At 42.3% G+C, this 19,064-nt stretch overlaps 6 protein-coding genes across 6 annotated transcripts; 3 read left to right on the plus strand and 3 right to left on the minus strand.

The window, feature by feature from the left end:
• Window positions 1-6,292: 6,292 nt before the first annotated feature.
• PAAG_07234 (NAP family protein) lies at window positions 6,293-7,830 on the plus strand (the record flags this gene model as incomplete). The annotated part of the gene is made up of 3 exons (XM_002790651.1): window positions 6,293-6,422; window positions 6,613-7,584; window positions 7,655-7,830. 3 exons carry the CDS (start codon window positions 6,293-6,295, stop codon window positions 7,828-7,830), a joined length of 1,278 nt encoding a protein of 425 aa, XP_002790697.1.
• A 267-nt stretch (window positions 7,831-8,097) lies between these two features.
• PAAG_07235 (SNARE domain-containing protein) lies at window positions 8,098-8,895 on the minus strand (the record flags this gene model as incomplete). The annotated part of the gene is made up of 1 exon (XM_015846174.1): window positions 8,098-8,895. One exon carries the CDS (start codon window positions 8,893-8,895, stop codon window positions 8,098-8,100), a length of 798 nt encoding a protein of 265 aa, XP_015700609.1.
• Window positions 8,896-9,321: 426 nt separating this feature from the next.
• PAAG_07236 (hypothetical protein) lies at window positions 9,322-11,331 on the plus strand (the record flags this gene model as incomplete). The annotated part of the gene is made up of 1 exon (XM_002790653.2): window positions 9,322-11,331. The coding sequence occupies one exon, from the start codon at window positions 9,322-9,324 to the stop codon at window positions 11,329-11,331; it is 2,010 nt and encodes a 669-aa protein (XP_002790699.1).
• Window positions 11,332-11,415: 84 nt separating this feature from the next.
• PAAG_12363 (hypothetical protein) lies at window positions 11,416-11,732 on the minus strand (the record flags this gene model as incomplete). Its single annotated transcript, XM_015847861.1, has 2 exons — window positions 11,416-11,467; window positions 11,524-11,732. The coding sequence occupies 2 exons, from the start codon at window positions 11,730-11,732 to the stop codon at window positions 11,416-11,418; spliced, it is 261 nt and encodes an 86-aa protein (XP_015702504.1).
• A 611-nt stretch (window positions 11,733-12,343) lies between these two features.
• Window positions 12,344-14,416, plus strand: PAAG_07237 (peptidase S8 and S53; the record flags this gene model as incomplete). Its single annotated transcript, XM_002790654.1, has 1 exon — window positions 12,344-14,416. One exon carries the CDS (start codon window positions 12,344-12,346, stop codon window positions 14,414-14,416), a length of 2,073 nt encoding a protein of 690 aa, XP_002790700.1.
• A 2,019-nt stretch (window positions 14,417-16,435) lies between these two features.
• On the minus strand, window positions 16,436-17,825 carry PAAG_07238 (alpha-1,2 mannosyltransferase KTR1; the record flags this gene model as incomplete). The annotated part of the gene is made up of 4 exons (XM_002790655.2): window positions 16,436-16,592; window positions 16,671-17,289; window positions 17,347-17,610; window positions 17,675-17,825. The coding sequence occupies 4 exons, from the start codon at window positions 17,823-17,825 to the stop codon at window positions 16,436-16,438; spliced, it is 1,191 nt and encodes a 396-aa protein (XP_002790701.1).
• Window positions 17,826-19,064: the final 1,239 nt, after the last annotated feature.

A 19,064-nucleotide genomic window follows, 5' to 3' on the forward strand; every position in this document is an offset into this window, starting at 1 on the left:
TTAAGCAAGCTCACATAGCATGATCATGTGTGCATATGCAAACAATGACTAGGCTGAGTCAGTTAGTCAGAGTGAATTTAGAGGTTCAGCTTCTTATAATACTCCTCTTCTCTCTCTTTGTTACAGGCCTTTACGACTATTTAAAGCTCTCTTTACATCTAATTTTTACCTGCTGAGAGGCCTATTAAGTGTTCAAAGTTTTCACTTCTTGTAGGAGACTTGCATCATTTCATGTAGGCTCAGCTCAACTTACTCATTTAACAAGATATTGCTTTTTCCTCTGATAGGTTTGTTCATCTCAAATTTTCTCAATCTTAAACTCAGGTCCTTTCATGATCTCTATAGCAGGTGACTGTCAGTTGGTTTACCTCTGACTAGGCAGGGAATCTGTCACTGCAGCATGTAGAAGCTTTACATTAAAGACATTATGAATGCTGAGTGAGACATTTAGTCAGTAAGTATGAAATTCTATCTTTTCTAGCACAGTATATTGATTGTATTTCATGTTCAGCTTCTTGCACAGATGATTAGTTCTCATGTTCTCTAAGCTCAATCAAATCTTATCTCTGAGTTGAAAGCTTGAAGCTGAGTCTCTTTATCTATTTTCATAGTTCTATTGAGATTGCTGAGCATCTGTTATTTTTACTTGAGTTCACTTCAACACTTCATGAGTTTTTCTCATATAATTATCTGCAAACTCAATGAAATTATGTGACATTTCAACAGAGAGTGTATCAACTATATCAATGAAGAAGATATGAAAAAGATGTGTTAAAAAAAATGAGCTCATATCTGTTGAGACAACATCTCTATTATTGATGATCAACTCTGTCAGAGAGAGTCATTCATATCAGTCATCCTGTTGAAAGCTAATATACTTGTGTAGATAGATTTTCAGAGTCTGATTCATTCACTCTGTAGCTCTGTCAGTCTCTGAGTGATAGACTGTGAAGAGTCATCTCTTAATATCTAATTTCTCACATACTCAAGTTCAAAATATGCTTGTGAAAGCTGACTCTCAATCTGACACTATCATCTTAGAAATATCATGTTGAGAGATGATATTATGAAGAAACACTTTAGTCACTGTCTCTGCATTAGTTTTCTTAACTGCTTTTAATATAATCTTCTTGATCAATCTGTCTATTATAATCATAATATTTATGTATTCTTTAGAGGTTGATAAGTTCACAATAAAGATCATAAAAAGCTCCTGTCATATGCATTCAGAAATGAGAAGAGACTTAAGCAGTTCCTGATATCAATCTCTTCATGTGATGTTTAATCTGCAAAGATGACAGTTTCTGATCATTCTTCTCACATCAGTGACATAGTCTGACCAGTAGAACTCATGTCTTAGAATTTCTGCCATTTGCTCTCATCTGGAATAGTCAGTAAGAGATGAGTTGTGAGCCTTGTGCACTAATCTAGTTTGAAAAGATTCAAAGTCTGGCACTCACTTATGACCTCAAAAGAGAAGCTCTCTGTTCTCATTTAAATAGCACTCAGAGATGAAGATATTAATGCTGAGTTCAGAAGAAAATCTGAATCTTCTCTCACAAAGAATCTGCTTCAAACACTGCAGAATCTTGTCATTTTTGTGAGTCTCATTTCACTGAGCTTGAGAAGACATCTCAGGTTTCACACTGGCAGCAGTCACTCTTGATTCTATTCCAGATGCCAGTATATTAAACTTAAGTAGTTGAGTTTGCCTCTGCTTGATTCTCTCATCATCAGCACTCTGTGACATGTTCTGCTCTCTTTGTGATAGAGTGTCTGATTCAGCATTCAACTTCTCTGACTGATAATCAATTTTAAAGTTAAATTGATAGAGAATATTCATTCAACATAGCTGTATTTCATTTAATCTGTATGTAGTCATGAAGTATTTTAGATTCTTATGATCTGTGAGAATCTTGAATTTCTTTACACTTCATAGCTCAGTATTTCATTTCTTTAAACACTCAATTATTGTTAATAACTTCTTATCATGAATCTCATAGTTGCATTCTGCAGGTGAATGCTTGTGAGAGAAGAAGGCACATGAGCATAGAATGTGCTGCTCATCATATTGTAGCAGCACTTCTTCTGAGACATAATCTGAGAAGTTTGTTTTTAATATAGTCTCATAGTTAGGGTCAAATTGAAGCAGAATTGAAGCAGAGATAATCATTAATTTTAGACACTTAAAAGCTTTCTCAGCCTTGCTCATCTACAAAAAAGGAATATTCTTGTATGTAAGAATCATCAGTGAGGTCATAATCTTTGAGAAATCTCTGATAAATCATCTATAGAAATTGACAAAGTCTAAAAATCCTCATACACTCTTAAGAGTAGTAGGTGTTACTTATTTCAAAACAGCTTTAATCTTCTCTGAATTTATTTGTATACTCTTGTCTACTTCAATGATAAATTCAAGATATTTTGTGCTGTTCATCTTGAACTCACTCTTTCTGATGTCTGCCTGTAGATCTACTTTCTGTAGACACATAAGCATCTTTTGTACATGCTCATAATGCTCCTGTAAGCTTCTTGAAAAAAATATCAAAATGTCATCTAAATAGACTGAGCAGAAGTCATTCAGATATCCATGTAATGCTCAGTTGATATATTTTTGAAATGTACTTAGAGCATTGACCAAATCAAAGAATGTAATCAGCCACTCAAATAGTCTGTATCTGGTTCTAAAGGCTGTCATTCACTCATCATCTTCTGTGATTTGAATCTTGTGAAAAGCTGCAATAATGTTCAGCTTAATAAATCATTTAGCTCATTCAATTTGCTGTAGAGTCTCACTGATTAATGATAGAGAATATCAATTCTTTCAGATAATTTTATTAAGAGCTCAATAGTTCACACAGAATCTTAGCCCATCTTTAAACTTCTTCATGAATAGTACAGAGGTGGTTGCAGGAGAGTGCTCACTCTAATAAAACTCTTATCTACATAATCTGTAAAAGTCTTTCACAAAGCCAGTAGTTTCTCTCAAGATATATTATATAGTGAGTTTCAAGAGAGTTATTCTACACTATCATCAGTTTTTTTAATCAATTCAATTCTATGATCTCTATCTGAGTCATGAAGTGGGGGTAGAGCATCAGCAGCTTCTTTATCAAATATATTCAAAAACTCATGATAATGTTCAGGCAACTTTTCTCTAAGGTCAATCTTTGATTTCACTTCTAGAGTCTTTTGAATGTCAGTCAAACTGACAGTGAAGATCTCAATGTTTCACTTCTCTCAAGTGCTTACAAGTCTAGAGAAGCTTATGACAGAGATGGAAATCACATCAGCTTTTGCATTTGAACTAGACTCTATCTCTATATCACTTTCTTCAAATCTCACAATTCTTTGATTAGAGATCACAATTGCCTTTTACTGGGCCAGCCAGAGATCACCTAGATACATATTATGATTATGTAATCTATTCATCACATAGAGAAAGGTCTGTTCAGTTACATGATCATCTATATCAATTTGAATATCAGTCACTATGCTTGTAAAGTCTCATGAAGTCTTCAAAGCCAGTCATTTTAACAGGGGAAATTTCAATGCACAGAAGCTTATGCTTGTTAACATAAAATTGAGAAATAAAATCATAGACATTACATCCACTGTCTATCATTACTCTAGTCAAAAAGACATTATCTACTAGAGTATTGACAGTGAAGGATTTAAATATCATCTTAGATTTAAATCTTCTTCATTACTTCTTCATAAGCTTCTTATTTTGCTTCTTTCAGTGTGTTTTAATTGAAGCTACTCTTTTTCTGAATCTTCACTCATATTCACATCATCATTGTTCAGTACTAGCTTAGAGATCACCTTAGCTATTGTGAAGATAGCAGAGTGTCTGAGAGGTTTGAACAGACAGCTCTTAATTATATAATCTCTGACTCTGCATCTCAGGCACAGGCCTTGCTCTCTTCATTGATTAATCTCTATCTGATTTATCAATTTGATGTGATGAGCACTTGAGGTCACAGTATCAAGAGAGAGATTCATCAGATCATCAGCAGAAGCTTGAAGCTGATTTCATTAATCAAGAACAGCATGATGAAGTAGAAAGTGTGAATTAGATGTTGTATGATCTGAAGAAGATCTGCTCTCACAATATTAGATCACTATATTAAAATCTTAAGCTCAGAGAGTTGATGATCAACTAATTTAAGCTTCTTGCAGTAATTGTTGTAAGAAGATGATTCTCTTATGCTCATCATACTTTTCTTCAGCTTCATGCTTAGAGCAGATTTTAAATACTTTTTTTAATGTGATCATCTCATCTGTGATCATCAACTTCTAGTAGTAGCTGATTAAATTCAGGCAGAAAGTTAAAGAGAGCTCTTCTACTCTGTTGTAGATTGTTGAGCTTTTGCATAATCTTTTTCTGTCATGCAGAATCACTAAAGAGCATATGTGTCTGCTTCAGTAAGCTCTCTATCATGAAGTTGATCTTATTCTTATTACTCTCAATTCAGAGATAAACTTGAGCTGCTGTCATTTCTTTCAATCTTGAGTATACATATCAAGTACATTTCTCATTATTATGTAAAGCTTTTTCATCAATCTTAAGTTTTGATTGAAGCTTTAGCTCTCACTGAGAGTAGTGCTTCAAATTAAAATCATCATACTTCTTGCAGTCTAATAACTTGATCTTTGATCTTCTGACTGCAATAAGTGATTGCAAGTTTGATTGAAAGAGAGTTGATATTAAGATGTTCAAAGCTTGTTGTAGATTAGCTATTTCAGCTTGCTGAGCTGCTATTAAATCTCTGTTCTCACACTGAATCTGTTTCTGCTGTTGAAGAAAGATCATTTATTGTTGTTCAAAGTCACTAAAGACATCTCTGCTCATTGCTTCATGTTGATTCATTTGTGTATTTGTTGTACAAGTCTGCTGCTTTATCTCATTCAGCTAGATGTTTTCAATGTTGCTTGTTTGTTTGTTAGCATGATTGCTAACTCAGTCTATTCATATACCAGTGCTATCACTGAACTTTGTGATGCAGGTCAGCACATTTGCTGAGCTTCATGATACAGGATTAAGACTTCCAGTGGCCTATCAATGAAAGGAGTGAAGCAATTCGTAATGTAGAGGGTTAAGCTCTAAGAACTAGAGGCTAGTCCTCCTATATAACAAGGATGAATTGCTTGGGAAAGGGAAGAAAAGAATGAGATGAGAACATGAGCTTAAGCAAGCTCGCGTAGCATGATCACGTGCGCACGTGCAAACAATGGCTAGGCTGAGTCAGCCAGCCAGAGCGAATCTAGGGGTTCAGCCCCTTACAGAATGAGAGCAAAGAGTAGTTGAGACTGCTGAGTCATGATCATAAAAATGTACAGCATCACAGTGTAGTGTATGTGAGATTATTGAGCATACTGCCTGTACATGCTCTAAGCATACAGAAAATAATATATAGTGTAATTTGCTAGTTTTTCTTTATAGTTGAGACTTTGAAAGCATTCTTGTATAGTGGAGAGGAAAGTGACTAACTCTCTTATGTGGCCGACTTGCTTATCAATTATGTTATTACTTTATAACTTAGCTAACTATATTTATAATAAAGTACAATAAAAAAGCCATCATTAAACAATTTACTAACTATTTTAAAGTTAAAATCAAAAATAGTTTAATTTTATTTCCGATAATTTTAATTTTAATTAATTAATTAATTATTTTTTCATATTCATACCTTTTTTCTCTTCTAAGACACTAGGGAGCTAGGTAAGTACGATTTCATTTACTCCAGCTGTACTCCGTATAGAGCATGTGTATGACACCTGGACAAGACTTGCATCTTTACATTCTATATCTAGCAGCCTGTAGAGTGAAACCAAGCAAATCGATCAGGGGTTACTAAATAGAGTTTTATATCACGCGAGTAAGTGATCCAGTTAAATAGCGGTGAAATACGTTAACCTGCTCAAAAACTTTTAACAGCTCAACAGGGTGAAAGAAATCGGTTTCACGAAAAGTTGGCTGGCGCAGAAAATTTGCGATATCATCCCATTCCAATCCCAATACCCCAATCCCTTTTCGCGCTTGTCTTCGTCTCCTTCCTCTTCCTTTGTGGCTTGTTCCTCGCCATTGCGCATTGTGTCTGAGATATCAGGTATGTACTGCATGAGTATTTCGCATATCCTATCCATCTCGCGGTTGGTCGTTATTAAATATGGGACCAATCATCCTCCACCTCTTCATCCAGCTACACCTGTTCAACCCAATCAACTCTAACCAATTTTTCACATCTAGATTCGTCTTTCCGAGGAAGGTAAAAGAAAATAAAGGAAAATGTCTTCCGACGACCGAGTCCCGCTCCTCGTGCGTGCGGAGCTCCCTCGCAAGCCGCCAGTCACCAAAGAAACAGCCCGCGAAATAGCACTGCTGGAGCGCGAGATTGTAGACGCTGAGGTTAAAGCGCGTACGTATCAGGTTTTTTTTTTTCTCCTCTCTTCCCTGGATAATACATTTGAATTGCTAGATATTTGATTTCACATCTATTACATACATACACATACACATCTATATACATGCATGGAAGGACATGCGAAGAATAGCGGAAAAGAAAAACAAGCATTATTATCTAACACAGACTTTAAAAAAACAAAAAGTCCGTGCCTCCGTCTCCCTCCTCCGCCCACTCTACGCCCGCCGCACAGCCCTCATAACTGCCAAACTCACCGAAACCGACTTCTGGCCTCGCGTTTTCTCCCACGCCCCGGAAGAAGTTGACAAGTTCATCCTCCCCTCCGACGCAGATATCATCGGCAGCTGTCTCAGAAACCTCACCGTCGAACGCTTCAGTGTAAATGGGAAAGGTGACGAGGGCGAGCCGCGTAACTTGCGCTTTACATTTGAGTTTAAGACGGATTCGGAGGTTAATGAGTGGTTTGATACGGGAGCGGATGAGAATGCGAATGCAAGTGCAGATGGGATTGTGAAGATTGTCAAGGAGTTTTATTGGAGGAAGAGTATTGGGCGGTCTGAGAGGAATGGGAGAAGAAGGGTGTGGGAGGGGCTTGTGTCGGAGCCTGTTAGGATTCAGTGGAGAAGTAAGGAGGTTGATCCAACAAAGGGGCTTTTGGATGCGGCATGTAACCTTGCTGAAGCTGAGAGGAAAGTTGGTGATGGGAAGAAGGTTACTGTAGAGCAGAGGTTGGAGCTATCTGAGTATGAGACGGTGGTGACTGAGGTGGCGAAGGTGGAGGCTGAGGCGCATCTGCATGCGGATTGTAGTGATGATGAAAATAATGATCATGACCATGACCACGACGAGGAGAGACGCTCTGGTATCAGTTTCTTTGCGTGGTTTGGGTATCGCGGACGCGATATTTCGGCTGAGGAGTCGGAAGCCGCTGTTAAGGAGGATGAGGTGTATTGGGCGAAGGTTGCCCGGGGGGAGGAGGTTGAGGAGGAAAAGGAGAAGGAAGAAGCAGAAAAAGAGGGTGAGGAGGAAGATGAGGATGACTATGACGACGATGACGATGAGGACGGGCTCATGAATGCGGACATATTCCCGGATGGTGATGAGCTTGCTGTTGCGCTGAGCGAGGACTTGTGGGAAAATGCACTCAAGTATTATGGTATGTTTCGTTGGAGGATTTGTGTTTCCTGCTCTAACTTTTGTCTCCTGCTAACTGGCTTGTGATGCAGTTCAATCGTTCGAGGAGAAGGACGACTTCGGCTCTGATAATGAGTTTGACATGGACTGGATGAATGGCGATGATGACGAAGAAGGGGTGAATGGCGACGATGACGAAGAAGATGAGAAGAAGAGTGAGGACGAGAACGAGGGTAATAGGCCTCGCAAGAAGGTCAAGACTTCATGATATGTCGTTTCGTTGTATTTCTTTGTCTTCTCTCTTTGAAATGCGTTTGATATAGCTGGATGATTGTGGGAATTCGGATATCGTTTGTCTTGTATTATCTTCCGTTTCGTTAAACAGTTCCATATGTAAATCAGGGAAGAGAAACACCATTTTTCTCGCTGTAATATTAGTTAGAGAACTATCACCAAAATTAATAGGAGGATCAACACCATAATCAACACCGCTATGCAGCAGTTTGATGCCGTATCTAAACCAACATATACTAAGTCAGTATAACACCCAATGCAGATCACCTAAACTCATGCCATGCATACCCTCATTTCGCCTAATAATCTTCCCCACCCTCCTAACCCCAACCTGCAACTTCCCCCCAACCCGATCCGCCAAAGAATCCACATCCTTCAACATCTCCGTCTGCTCTTCCAGCTCACGCCCCATATCATCCGCCTGCCGCCGCAGTGTACCCACGGTCTGAAACACCCCATCAATCTGCTGGTCCTGCTCCGTCATCAACTCCTGCTGCCGCTGCTGCTCGAACTGCGCATAGTAGTCGTCCCGCTCGCCATTGTCGAGCAGGCGGTCGTCATGTCCATGGTCGAAATGTGAGGGGCTGGGTAGTCCAGATTGCCCGCGAACGCCAGTTGTCCCTTTGGCTGCACTAGCTGTAACGGTCCGCACAAGCTCTGCGCGCATCTCTTCGATTTCCCTCCCAACATCTTCGACTAGTTGTCGTCGGCGGCCTACTTCGTCTAATTCAAGGCCGTAGCGGTATGGATCGTGCTCGACAACGCGGACGCTTTCGACTAGGTCCTTGAGGTCGGCGGAGAGGTCTTGGAGGGTTGTTTCAAGCTCCGAGCGGGCTTGTTGGAGTTCCGGGTTTGTGGGAGATGTCGCTAGGGAGCGTATGCGGATGTAGGAGGAAAAGAGGGGGCGGGTTGCCGTGAGGGCGGAGAGGACGTCGCTATTCGAAGCCGGGGGATGGTTAGTGGGGTGATATTGGGACGGGTTGAGGGGAACATACGCTTGGACTTGGAGGAAGGGGTCTGTGTCTGTTGAGGAGGCCATGAGGATAAATAGAATGTCGAAATATATGTACAGTTATGGCTGTTGTGATTTTATCTGTTAGTGGTGAATCTGGTGGTGTGTATGTATATATAGAGATGAGGTTGTCATCAGGAATCGCTGATGTTAAGTCTGTGTCCGCTATCGCTGTCAACAAATGCGGAGCCAGACAAGATAGGAGCTTGGCGCCAAGCCCAGCTCAAATTTTTTTTTTTTTTTTTTTTTTTTTTTTTTTTTTTTTTTTTTTTTTTTTTTTTTTCTTTTACTCCTACTTCATTCTTTTTTATCTTGTAACTATATTTATATTGCCACCCCATTGAGGGCCGAATACATCTCCCATAGGGTATTCTAACTCTGTCGTTCTTCATCTTATATCATTCATGAATTCGCTTACTGATACACACCGCGGATTGACCTCGTCCCAGGGATATGCCCCCTGAAACCCCGCTCCCACTCCCCCCCTCCTGGCCCGACACGGACACCTACGTATCCTCCCTTCTCACCTTCGCAACAACCTCCAATGTCTTTCTCAACTTTTGTGGAGGCATACATATCCTCGATTTCCTCACCCGCGTGCCAGATCTCTACACAACCGTCATACCGCAGGATTGGAGGGAGTTCTTCGCGCACCATGACATCAGTGCGATATTGGATCTGCTCATGAGAGAGGATATACAATCATTACGAAGAGATATATGCCGCGACATCAATGGGGGAAAAGAGGGTGGTGTTGAGTGGAGGGGTGGCCCGACGCCCCCTCAAAGTCTGCTGGAATATATCCAAGATATAAGACGACATTGTCTGCGGCGGGAGTTCACGCCTAGAACTAATGATGCCGAGCAGAACGGGCATCGCAATGGAAATTCCAATGCTAAAAGTTGTAGCAATGTTATCCCCCGCCATATTGCCATTGGCATGAAACCCAAAAAGGCGCATGAAGTCGCCCATTTCGCTAGATATGTCGATGCCCTCACTGATCATATTGAGCATCAAAAAGGTGATGGAGAGCGGATTACGCATATTGTTGACTTTGGTTCTGGGCAGAATTACCTTGGCCGGACGCTGGCTAGCCAACCGTATAATAGACGGATTATTGCCATTGAGCGAAGGCGGAATAATATTAGTGGTGCGATGGGGAAAGATGTATTGGCAAAGCTGAAGAAGAAGGAGAGGGCCGTGAGGGACCAGAAAGGGGATAAGGAGAGCGTCAATGGGGGTGTCCCTGGGGACGTTACGGGTAAAGCGGATTCTGATTCTGCGGTGCCAACTCCGCAGAATGGCAAGGTTAAGATATATCGGGAAGATAGGGAGGATTTGACAACGCTGGTTCATGCTGAAGTTGGGATTAAATCAAATGCTGGGAAATGCCCTGGATGTTCAGATGGTTGTACGACAGAACAGAACGAGGAGGACATCTGTTCCAAGGGATCCATGGATTACATCGAACATGACATCAAAGACGGGTATCTTGAACGTATCATTAAACACGTCGTGGAGGCACCATCTCCCGCGCCTCCGAACCACCAGTGTACATGTACATCTACATGTCCCAAGCACACACCAGCAACCTTCCAAACATCCAAATCTCCACCCCAAGCACGTGTCATGGTCATCTCCCTCCACTCCTGCGGCAATCTCGTGCACCACGGCATTCGCTCACTCCTCCTCAACCCCTCCGTCACTGCTATTGCCATGATCGGCTGCTGCTACAACCTCATGACTGAACGCCTCGGCCCAGTAACCTACAAACTTCCCGTTCTCCGCTCTCTCCACCCACGTCTCGAAGCCACCTCCAAAGCCTACGACCCACACGGTTTTCCAATGAGCAAATACTTAGAAACCTACACCCACGAGGGCGGCACGGGCATCAAGCTCAACATCACTGCACGCATGATGGCGGTTCAGGCACCGTATAATTGGGGCCCGGAGGATAGCCAGAATTTCTTCACCAGACACTACTACCGCGCCTTGCTGCAGCGGGTTCTGGTAGACTATGGTGTTGTGCCGGCACCTGGTCCCGGGTCGCCGGTTGGTGACGTGTCAACGGAGTTTGGGATGAAGGCGGAGGTTAGTGGGACGCCACTGATTGTCGGATCGATGCGTAAGGCTGCCTTCACCTCGTTCATTGCATATGCGAGCGCGGCTATTGCGAAATTATCCCGCGATCCGCACTATGGAGCGGCGATTAGGGAGAAGGTGGCTGGGTTGTCTGCGGAGGAGTTAGCGAGTTATGAGGAGCGGTATGCGGTGTATAGAAAGAATCTGAGCATTGTGTGGAGTCTTATGGCGTTTAGTGCTGGGGTTGTGGAGTCTCTGATTGTGGTGGATCGATGGCTGTTTCTGCGCGAGCAGGAAGGGGTTAAGGAGGCGTGGGTGGAGACGGTGTTTGAGTATCAGCAGAGTCCGAGGAATTTAGTTGTTGTAGGGGTTAAAGCGTGATTTGGTTTTTGTTGGACCATTCTTTTTATCTGTTGGATAAAGCTTTTTCCTCTGAATTGAACGATGCAGCACTCAGTTTGAGGCCTATGCCGTTCCGATCAGAAGGATATTGCCTGATATAACCGGCCCTTTGCCCCTTTTTTTTTTTTTTTTTTTTTTTTTTTTTTTTTTTTTCGGGCATTTGGTCTATACCAGAAAGCCAGGCTATCCTCCAGCTGCCTGCTATTATATCGCGATAACAAGCGGCTCAATGGAGAGCGTCTAGCTACTGATATTGGGGAGGGATTCCATCGTCCCACCTTCTCCAATATAGCCTCTGAATTCGGTCCTCGAACGACGTATACCGTCATCTCTGCCTGGATGAGAGGGTTTACAAATGAAGAACCCAACAGATGAGCCATATTTACAGGTTCCCTGTTCCACAACCTGCACCGGTTGTGACTAATTGTTGAAGCAGCGATTCCACTAGTGATTCCATGAGGGTATGGATTACATACACGGTAAGGCTGCAAGAGCTTGGATAGGTTTTTGCAGGCACATATCCGATATGGGAGCATGCACAACTATATGTATCTTCCTACATATATACCATATCCTGGCGATATACAGAAGTCCTGAATAGGGGTCAATAAGCGGGCTGGCTAACTCCTAAGCCCCTTTCCTCGTCCTATACTCCTGCCGCAGCAAGGGTGCTCTCAACCCCTTGATGCGGCTCTTTCCTCTTCCCGAGTCCACGTCATGTTTTTTTTTTTTTTTTTTTAACTTCTTTTCTTTTTCTTTTCTTTTCCCCCCTATTTATTTTCTTCCTGCTCTTACATTGTTGTCTTTTTCTTCTTTGTATCTCTCAAACCTCTTCCGTCTCTATATCTTGGTCTCTTCCGTTATTCATATCCTGCCAGTTATTTGTCCCATTTCAATATCTATCTTAGTCGTCTGTCATTCTCTCCAAGTACATTCCCATCCGGTCCCATTTCTCTAGTCTGCTCATCACTGTCCGCCAGTAGCAACAGCCATGTCAACCATCTCAATTAACGGCAACTTGTTTGACCCGCTCAACCAGCTCCAGGAGTTGATAGATCTTGGTCTGCACGCTGAAGATGCCTCCAAGTCAGACTACATTCTTATCCACACCTCCCAGCCTTTGACAAGCGACCAGTATGACGAACTGGAGAATCGTGGTGTCAAAATCCTGGAATACGTTTCTGCCAATACGTACCTTTGCAGCTACAAAAGCACCGACCTGGAGGAGCGGATCCGTTCACTACCATTTGTCTCCTGGGCCAACCCCTATCTGAGCCAGTTCGTTGTTCAGTCGTCCCTCAAATCGATGCCCCCTATTTTCAACCCCATCTCAGTATTTACCCCTGTACCCAAGACCTCTCGCCTCCATTTAGTTAACATTGTCGTCCATCACGACGTCGATCCAAACGACGATGATGTCAAATTGGCGGTTGCAATGGCTGCTCGTGCTGACCCAGACTCCCTCGCCGTCTCCGCACGGCAAATCCGCCTTCAAGTACAGCAGCAGCACCTTGATGATGTAGCTGCTATTGACGCAGTCTACCTTATCCAACAAGTACATCCTTTTATTCTGTTCAACAACAAGGCGTGGCAGGTCCTGGGATGCGACACTAAAATTGTGGGAGAAGAAACAGAATACTCAGGTGAGGGGCAGGTTGTTGGAGTTGGTGACACTGGCTTCGATGTTGGTAAAACGGATGATACTCATCATGCTTTCACCGGTCGTGTCAAGAAGCTTTATGCCCTTGGTAGGCCCAACAAAACTGATGACCCTAATGGTCATGGCACCCACGTTTCAGGGTCCATCCTAGGCGATGGCAGTTCAAAAACTATGGGTGGAAGAATTGCTGGCGCTGCTCCCAAAGCCTCCCTTGCTCTTCAATCTGTCCTCGATACCATGAACGGCCTAGGTGGGATTCCGGATGATTTGGGGGACCTTTTTATCGTGCCCTACAGAGAAGTAGGTGCACGTGTTCATACAAATTCCTGGGGAGCGTCCTCGATATTTGGTCAGATCCCTTATGACACTTCTGCGACGCAGGTGGACAAATTCATCTGGGATAATCCTGACATGCTCGTTCTTTTTGCTGCTGGTAACGATGGTGCCGACCGCAACTTTGACGGTGTCATTGATCTACAACAAATTGGATCACAGGCAGCAGCGAAGAATTGCCTTACTGTTGGAGCGAGTGAAAATAACCGTCCCGAGATCGGAGTCAAGTACGGATATCGTTGGCCCTCGACCCCTTTCCGCACCGACAAGATGGCAGATAATCCGGCAGGTATGGCTGCATTTAGCAGTCGTGGACCTACACGAGAGGGGCGTTACAAGCCCGACGTGGTTGCTCCCGGAACTGCCGTATTGTCTAGCCTATCAAGGAGAGCCCAGGCAGATAACCAATTCGGAGAAAGCTCAGATCCTCAGTGGTTTTTTCTTGCCGGTACGAGTATGGCAACTCCTCTAGTTGCTGGTTGTGCTGCGGTTGTACGCGAGTCCTTGGTTAAGAATGGCACCGAACAGCCCAGTGCTGCGCTTGTTAAAGCTCTGCTTATCAACGGCGCTATGGAGCTCGTTGGACAGTATAAGCCAAGTGAAGCAGGCCCGTCTCCCAATAACAATTCCGGGTTTGGCTTGGTTAATCTCGTGAACTCCATTATTCTACCCAAACAAGATAACGGTGGTTTCAAAGAAGGCGGCCCCTTGAGCCAGGGCGAGGGCGAAGATAATCCAATCACTATTACCATCCCAAAACTAACAAGTGAATTGGCCGCTGAGGGTTCTACGTTGAAAGTGACACTCGTATGGTCCGATCCGCCGGGAGCGGAGCTTCAGAATGATTTGGATCTCATTGTCAAATCTTCTGATGGCCAGGAACGGCACGGGAACATGGGCGAGGAGGGCGTTTTCGATAGAGTGAACAACGTCGAACAGGTTACGTGGACTGGTATTCCTGAGGGAGAAACGCAAATCATCGTCCGCGCATTCCGCATCACCCGCAGGGAAGCTCCTCAGCCATACGCTGTTGTTTGGAGCATCAATCGACCACTCAAGCCTAAGAAGTGAGATTTGATTCAACAAATGAGCAGCGAATTTATCACTCTTTTGCCCTATGAAACTTATATTTTTATTGCTGCTTGCTTATATATACTAAGAGCAGCGGGATGAAACAGTGGCTTTATTGCTAGAAACTTGGTCAATGGCTGAGTCTTTTTCTGTAACGGGAAGTGGAATAACTCGTCCAAAATAAATTAAAAAAAAATATATAGAAAAGAGGACTAAAATCTCCATTGGAGATCTCGCTGGCGGGACTTTGTGTGCGAGATTGAGAGCAAGGCGATTTGGCGTTTCTGCATTTAAATATCTTTTGGGTGGGATTTATTCCCCCTTGCGAACCGGAAACGTAATGAAATACAAATTTGTCTTGGTAACATTGCTTTAAAGTTTACTTATATCTTGTAGAAATTTTATTGCCATGTAGTGTGTAGAGATGTGTATAAAGATCATGATCCCCGGTGCTTCAGAGTAATCCGCAGGATATTAAGTTGAGATTTCAAAGCTTCGCAATGGAAGTAGATAATACTAAAAGAGGGCTTTCGCTATGTTATGGTAGCTGACTAGAGGCCCATCCCTAATCTGAACCCATAGGAAGCATGAAGAGGATTCTGTTTTTGTTTTCAAATAGAGTAGTGATACAGGATGTTTTTAAAGCATTTTGTTAATTACCCATTTGAGGTTCCAGATTCATGCATGAGCAGCCAGTTGCCGTTTGGTTTATTAACTTTCCAAGCATAAATTACCCTCAGGATATCTGTCGAGGGTAGTTCAAGCCGTAGAATCAAAAAAGGGAGACGATGATTGACTAGGATAAGTTTTCTTAATTTGGAGTCATCTCGTTTTGCACATCTCCTATGGCTCAAGGATTGCCAGGCTCTCATGAGGAATCTCTAGCAAGGTAGTTAACTAGTTATTTGGTAAAAATACCGGATTCCCTGCTTCTTGCAACGTTCCGCATCAGATTTCGCATGGAAGAGCTCAGATGGTCGACAACTGGCAATATGAGAAAGAAATGAAAGAAAGTGGATTCATGTGGCGAAAAGAAATAGTTATAGCAATGATTGATGAACTTGACATGCTCAAAATGGCGCTCATCTAGTTTTCTCTCTGAAGGATATGCTAGGCGCGGACATCGATCTATTCGTAACCCCGCGAATCCACAACCTGACCTCTGGATATACTTGACAGAGTCGGTAGGCAAAGAGTATATCGTAATCTAATATTAGAAGAATCCTAAAACAATGCCCCCTCCCGTGAGTCCCCAACCCCAAAAATTAACCACTCAAGGGAAAAACCAAAGTAGATATATACGGGGTAACATATATAGACGAGCCAAAAGAATGTTGTTTTACAAAATTATATCAGAAATTAAACCCTGTAAAAGAAAAGGGATTGCAGGGGCTGAAAATAGTTCTGCAGGTGTAAATGACACGTAGAGAAAACATACATATGCCAGAAGAACAAAGCAGAAACAAACAGGTTTGGAATGGAGACTTTTTACCCGAGGCAAAATGCATAATGAAAGTATCGATGAAAAAGATAAAAAGAGAAACACAAGAAGAACCTAACACCTTCAGCGCCTTCTCTGCTGAAATGGTGTGTTTTGAAGTAATGCTGCAAGAAGTTCTTTGCTTTTCTCGTCTGGTGGGTGAAGAGGTTTTAGGGGCGAGGGGAAGAATTTGCTCTTTGATATGCATGTAAAATTGTCATTCCGTCTTGCATGTGCGTTGATAACACTGAATGTCATGGCGCTGCAAGTGATATCATCGAGGAATAAAATGCTGATCTATCAGAAATCTATTGCCGGAAAATAAGCCGGATGGGAAAGGGATTTTCACGCCTAGGAGTAGCGCCAAGGATAAAACACAATGCAGGGAAAAGCTTCTCCCTGCGTTGTTAAGAGGGAGGTTCGAGGGGTACATGTCTCATTATAATAAGGCTGTCTCGGACCTGGGTGGGTTGGAAGGATGAGGATTGGGGGGACGTCGGGATGCTCCTGAATTGTATATTGTAGTAGAAACAAGAAAATCAATCCATTCCAACATATTTGAACCAATTTGCTCGACAGTCTTCCAACTGGAGAGATGAATCCCCGGCATAGAATCTGCCTGGGGCGCAGCCTTTACATTTTGGAGAGTTGGGACAGTTGAAATATGGCACGTGTTGGTAGCCAATGTCGCGGAACCTTTTTGTTGTAGGTTGGATGGTTAGAAAATGTGAGACCATGCAGCAGCTAATTCGAGTGGAAATGAAAATAACATACCAATGGATTTTACCCTTGTCCTCGAATAAACCTAGGCCAATAGAATGAACTGGTGCATCCCCCCATCTTTCGTAGAAGAAGCCTCCAGCAAGGTCTAAGTAGTTGAAGTAGTCTTCATAAGCCTTACTTCGGAAAAATGACATATCCGCGATCTCGAAGTTGGACCAGAAATGACAGGTAGAGTAGCCATTTGCGTTCTTGTTATGCTGTGGCCTCTGTTTATTGTCCACTAGCCAATCCAGTGCGTTATTTTTGTGCAGGTGTTCGGGATGTGCCTCGAGGAACTTGAGCGTCTGTGGCCACAGAGTAGGTATACTTTGCGGCGCATCGTAGAGATTGATGGTGAAGCCGTAGGTTTTGTTGTGATCTTGCATGTATCGGAAAACGTCGTAATCGACGTCGCAGAAGAAATGGACCTTTGGCTCGACCCGCCAATAGTATTGTACGTTCTCTAAAGCAGGGTGTTTATAGAACATGCCGCTGTTCCAGCGGCACATCTGATGATATGACATCATGCTGCCGTATTGGACACCATTCTCCTCGAGTATTTTAGAAGACTCTTCGTACAGGTCCATATTTATGAAGCCAGGCACATCCCAGTGCTCCTTTGGAATCAATTCTAGAGAGGAAACAACATTAGGGCCCCATTAATGTGCCGATTCGAACACGTGCATACCGTAACTGCATTTTGCTTTTGTCTCGGCTTGGGTTCGAGTCTTGAACTCCTCTGTAAATTCCTTATCGTTAAAAAATGTCCATGGATAATTAAACTTGCTATTCCAAGTTCTTTCCAAGTCTTTCATCGTCATGATTAACTCGTTCAGTTCTTCATTTCGGACTAGGACCAGGAGAGTTGCGTTGATGCGAGCGGAGTTCGGGTTGTCCGGCGCGTAGGCATCGTCTTTTGCCCTCCAAAGGGGTTCGGGCGGCTCTCCTGTGGCTGCGACACTATCAATAACCGCGGAATTATAGATAGTAAATAATAGTAGCAGAGTCCCACTCACGATCTAGCAGTGGGTCCCTCTTAAGACCATTGTCGTAACGCCCCTTTCCTGCTGTCAAGACAGTGGGCGATTTCGAGACATGGAAGATGAGGAAAAGAGAGAGGATGAAACAGAAGGCTAGTAACAGTCGAAGAGGTCTTGCGAGAGCCATACTGCTACTGCTGTTATTCGCATCGCCGTGAATGGTTTGTTAATAAGGGGATGAAGACGGAGAGGGATGTAGTTCAAGTGTTCCTGATATCCCCGGCCGGACGTTTGTCTCTACGGACGACAGGGGAACAGTTGCCCGCCAAGCATCCTTGCTTAGCTAATCGAGGCTAGAGCTAACTTAGGTTAGTTAACTCGTTAACGAACTGTAGTGGGGATGCTGCCGCTTAGCTCCCCTAATCACGTGCACCTCAAATCTATAAATTTTAAATTTCGGTTAGGCTAAGTTCAACAACCACAACATTGTTGTCCTCTATGAAGATATGAAGCCCTCTGATTGGAAGAAGCTGCGAATGTCATGATATCAACATCTCCATGGATTGTTTAAACGTGCCAAGACGCATTTTGTGGATACTTGGAATCCATGGTCAGTTTCAGATGAGGTAGAACGCCTGAATTTATTGAAGGAATACATCCATCTAGCAGGGGACAGGCTCAGCAAATGCTTGGAGAGCGAATTCTTATGAACACCTGTAATGAACTGTAAAGAAAATGAATCAATGTCAAATAACAACTTTGTAAAACTTTGTTGAAGACATAGAGATTTCAGATAACATGAATGTTTCAAATATCAAGACACTAGCTTTGAATCTGTCTTTATATAGAAGACAGAATAAAACTGAAGATTGCTCATCTTCAACTTGAAATTAAAAAATAAGATCTAGTAAAGAAAAGTTCTTTATTAAAGAAGTTAAATTTTAGTTTAACTAGATAAGTGTTATCATCTTTGACTGCATATAATAATAAAAATAATAATAACAATAATAATAATAATAATTCAAAATTTATATTTATTTTATTTTTAATATATAATTAGTTTAAAAATAATCTATAATTATTTAAACTTTTTTTAATTATAAATATATATTTATATCTTATTTAATTATTTGTTTATATCAGTTATAAGTTATATATTTTATTATTTAAATACTTTTACTAGAATGTATTTATAAATTAAAATTATATTTAAAGGGTTTAAATCTCTGTTATTTAAAATAGAGATTTAGCGGGTGGAAGCTCTATATAAACCCACGCACAGATGATCTCGTATATTTATATTCAACAGTTTGGTATCACAAGGAGGCTGGGCAATGTCAATATGTCCACACCTTTAATAGTTCAACGCCTTACAGCATAGGAGCAAGACATAGTTTGTTCACTCGATGTGCCTTAAGTGTAACCA

This window comes from Paracoccidioides lutzii (assembly GCF_000150705.2).
Source record: "Paracoccidioides lutzii Pb01 unplaced genomic scaffold supercont2.23, whole genome shotgun sequence".
Taxonomy (NCBI): domain Eukaryota; kingdom Fungi; phylum Ascomycota; class Eurotiomycetes; order Onygenales; family Ajellomycetaceae; genus Paracoccidioides; species Paracoccidioides lutzii.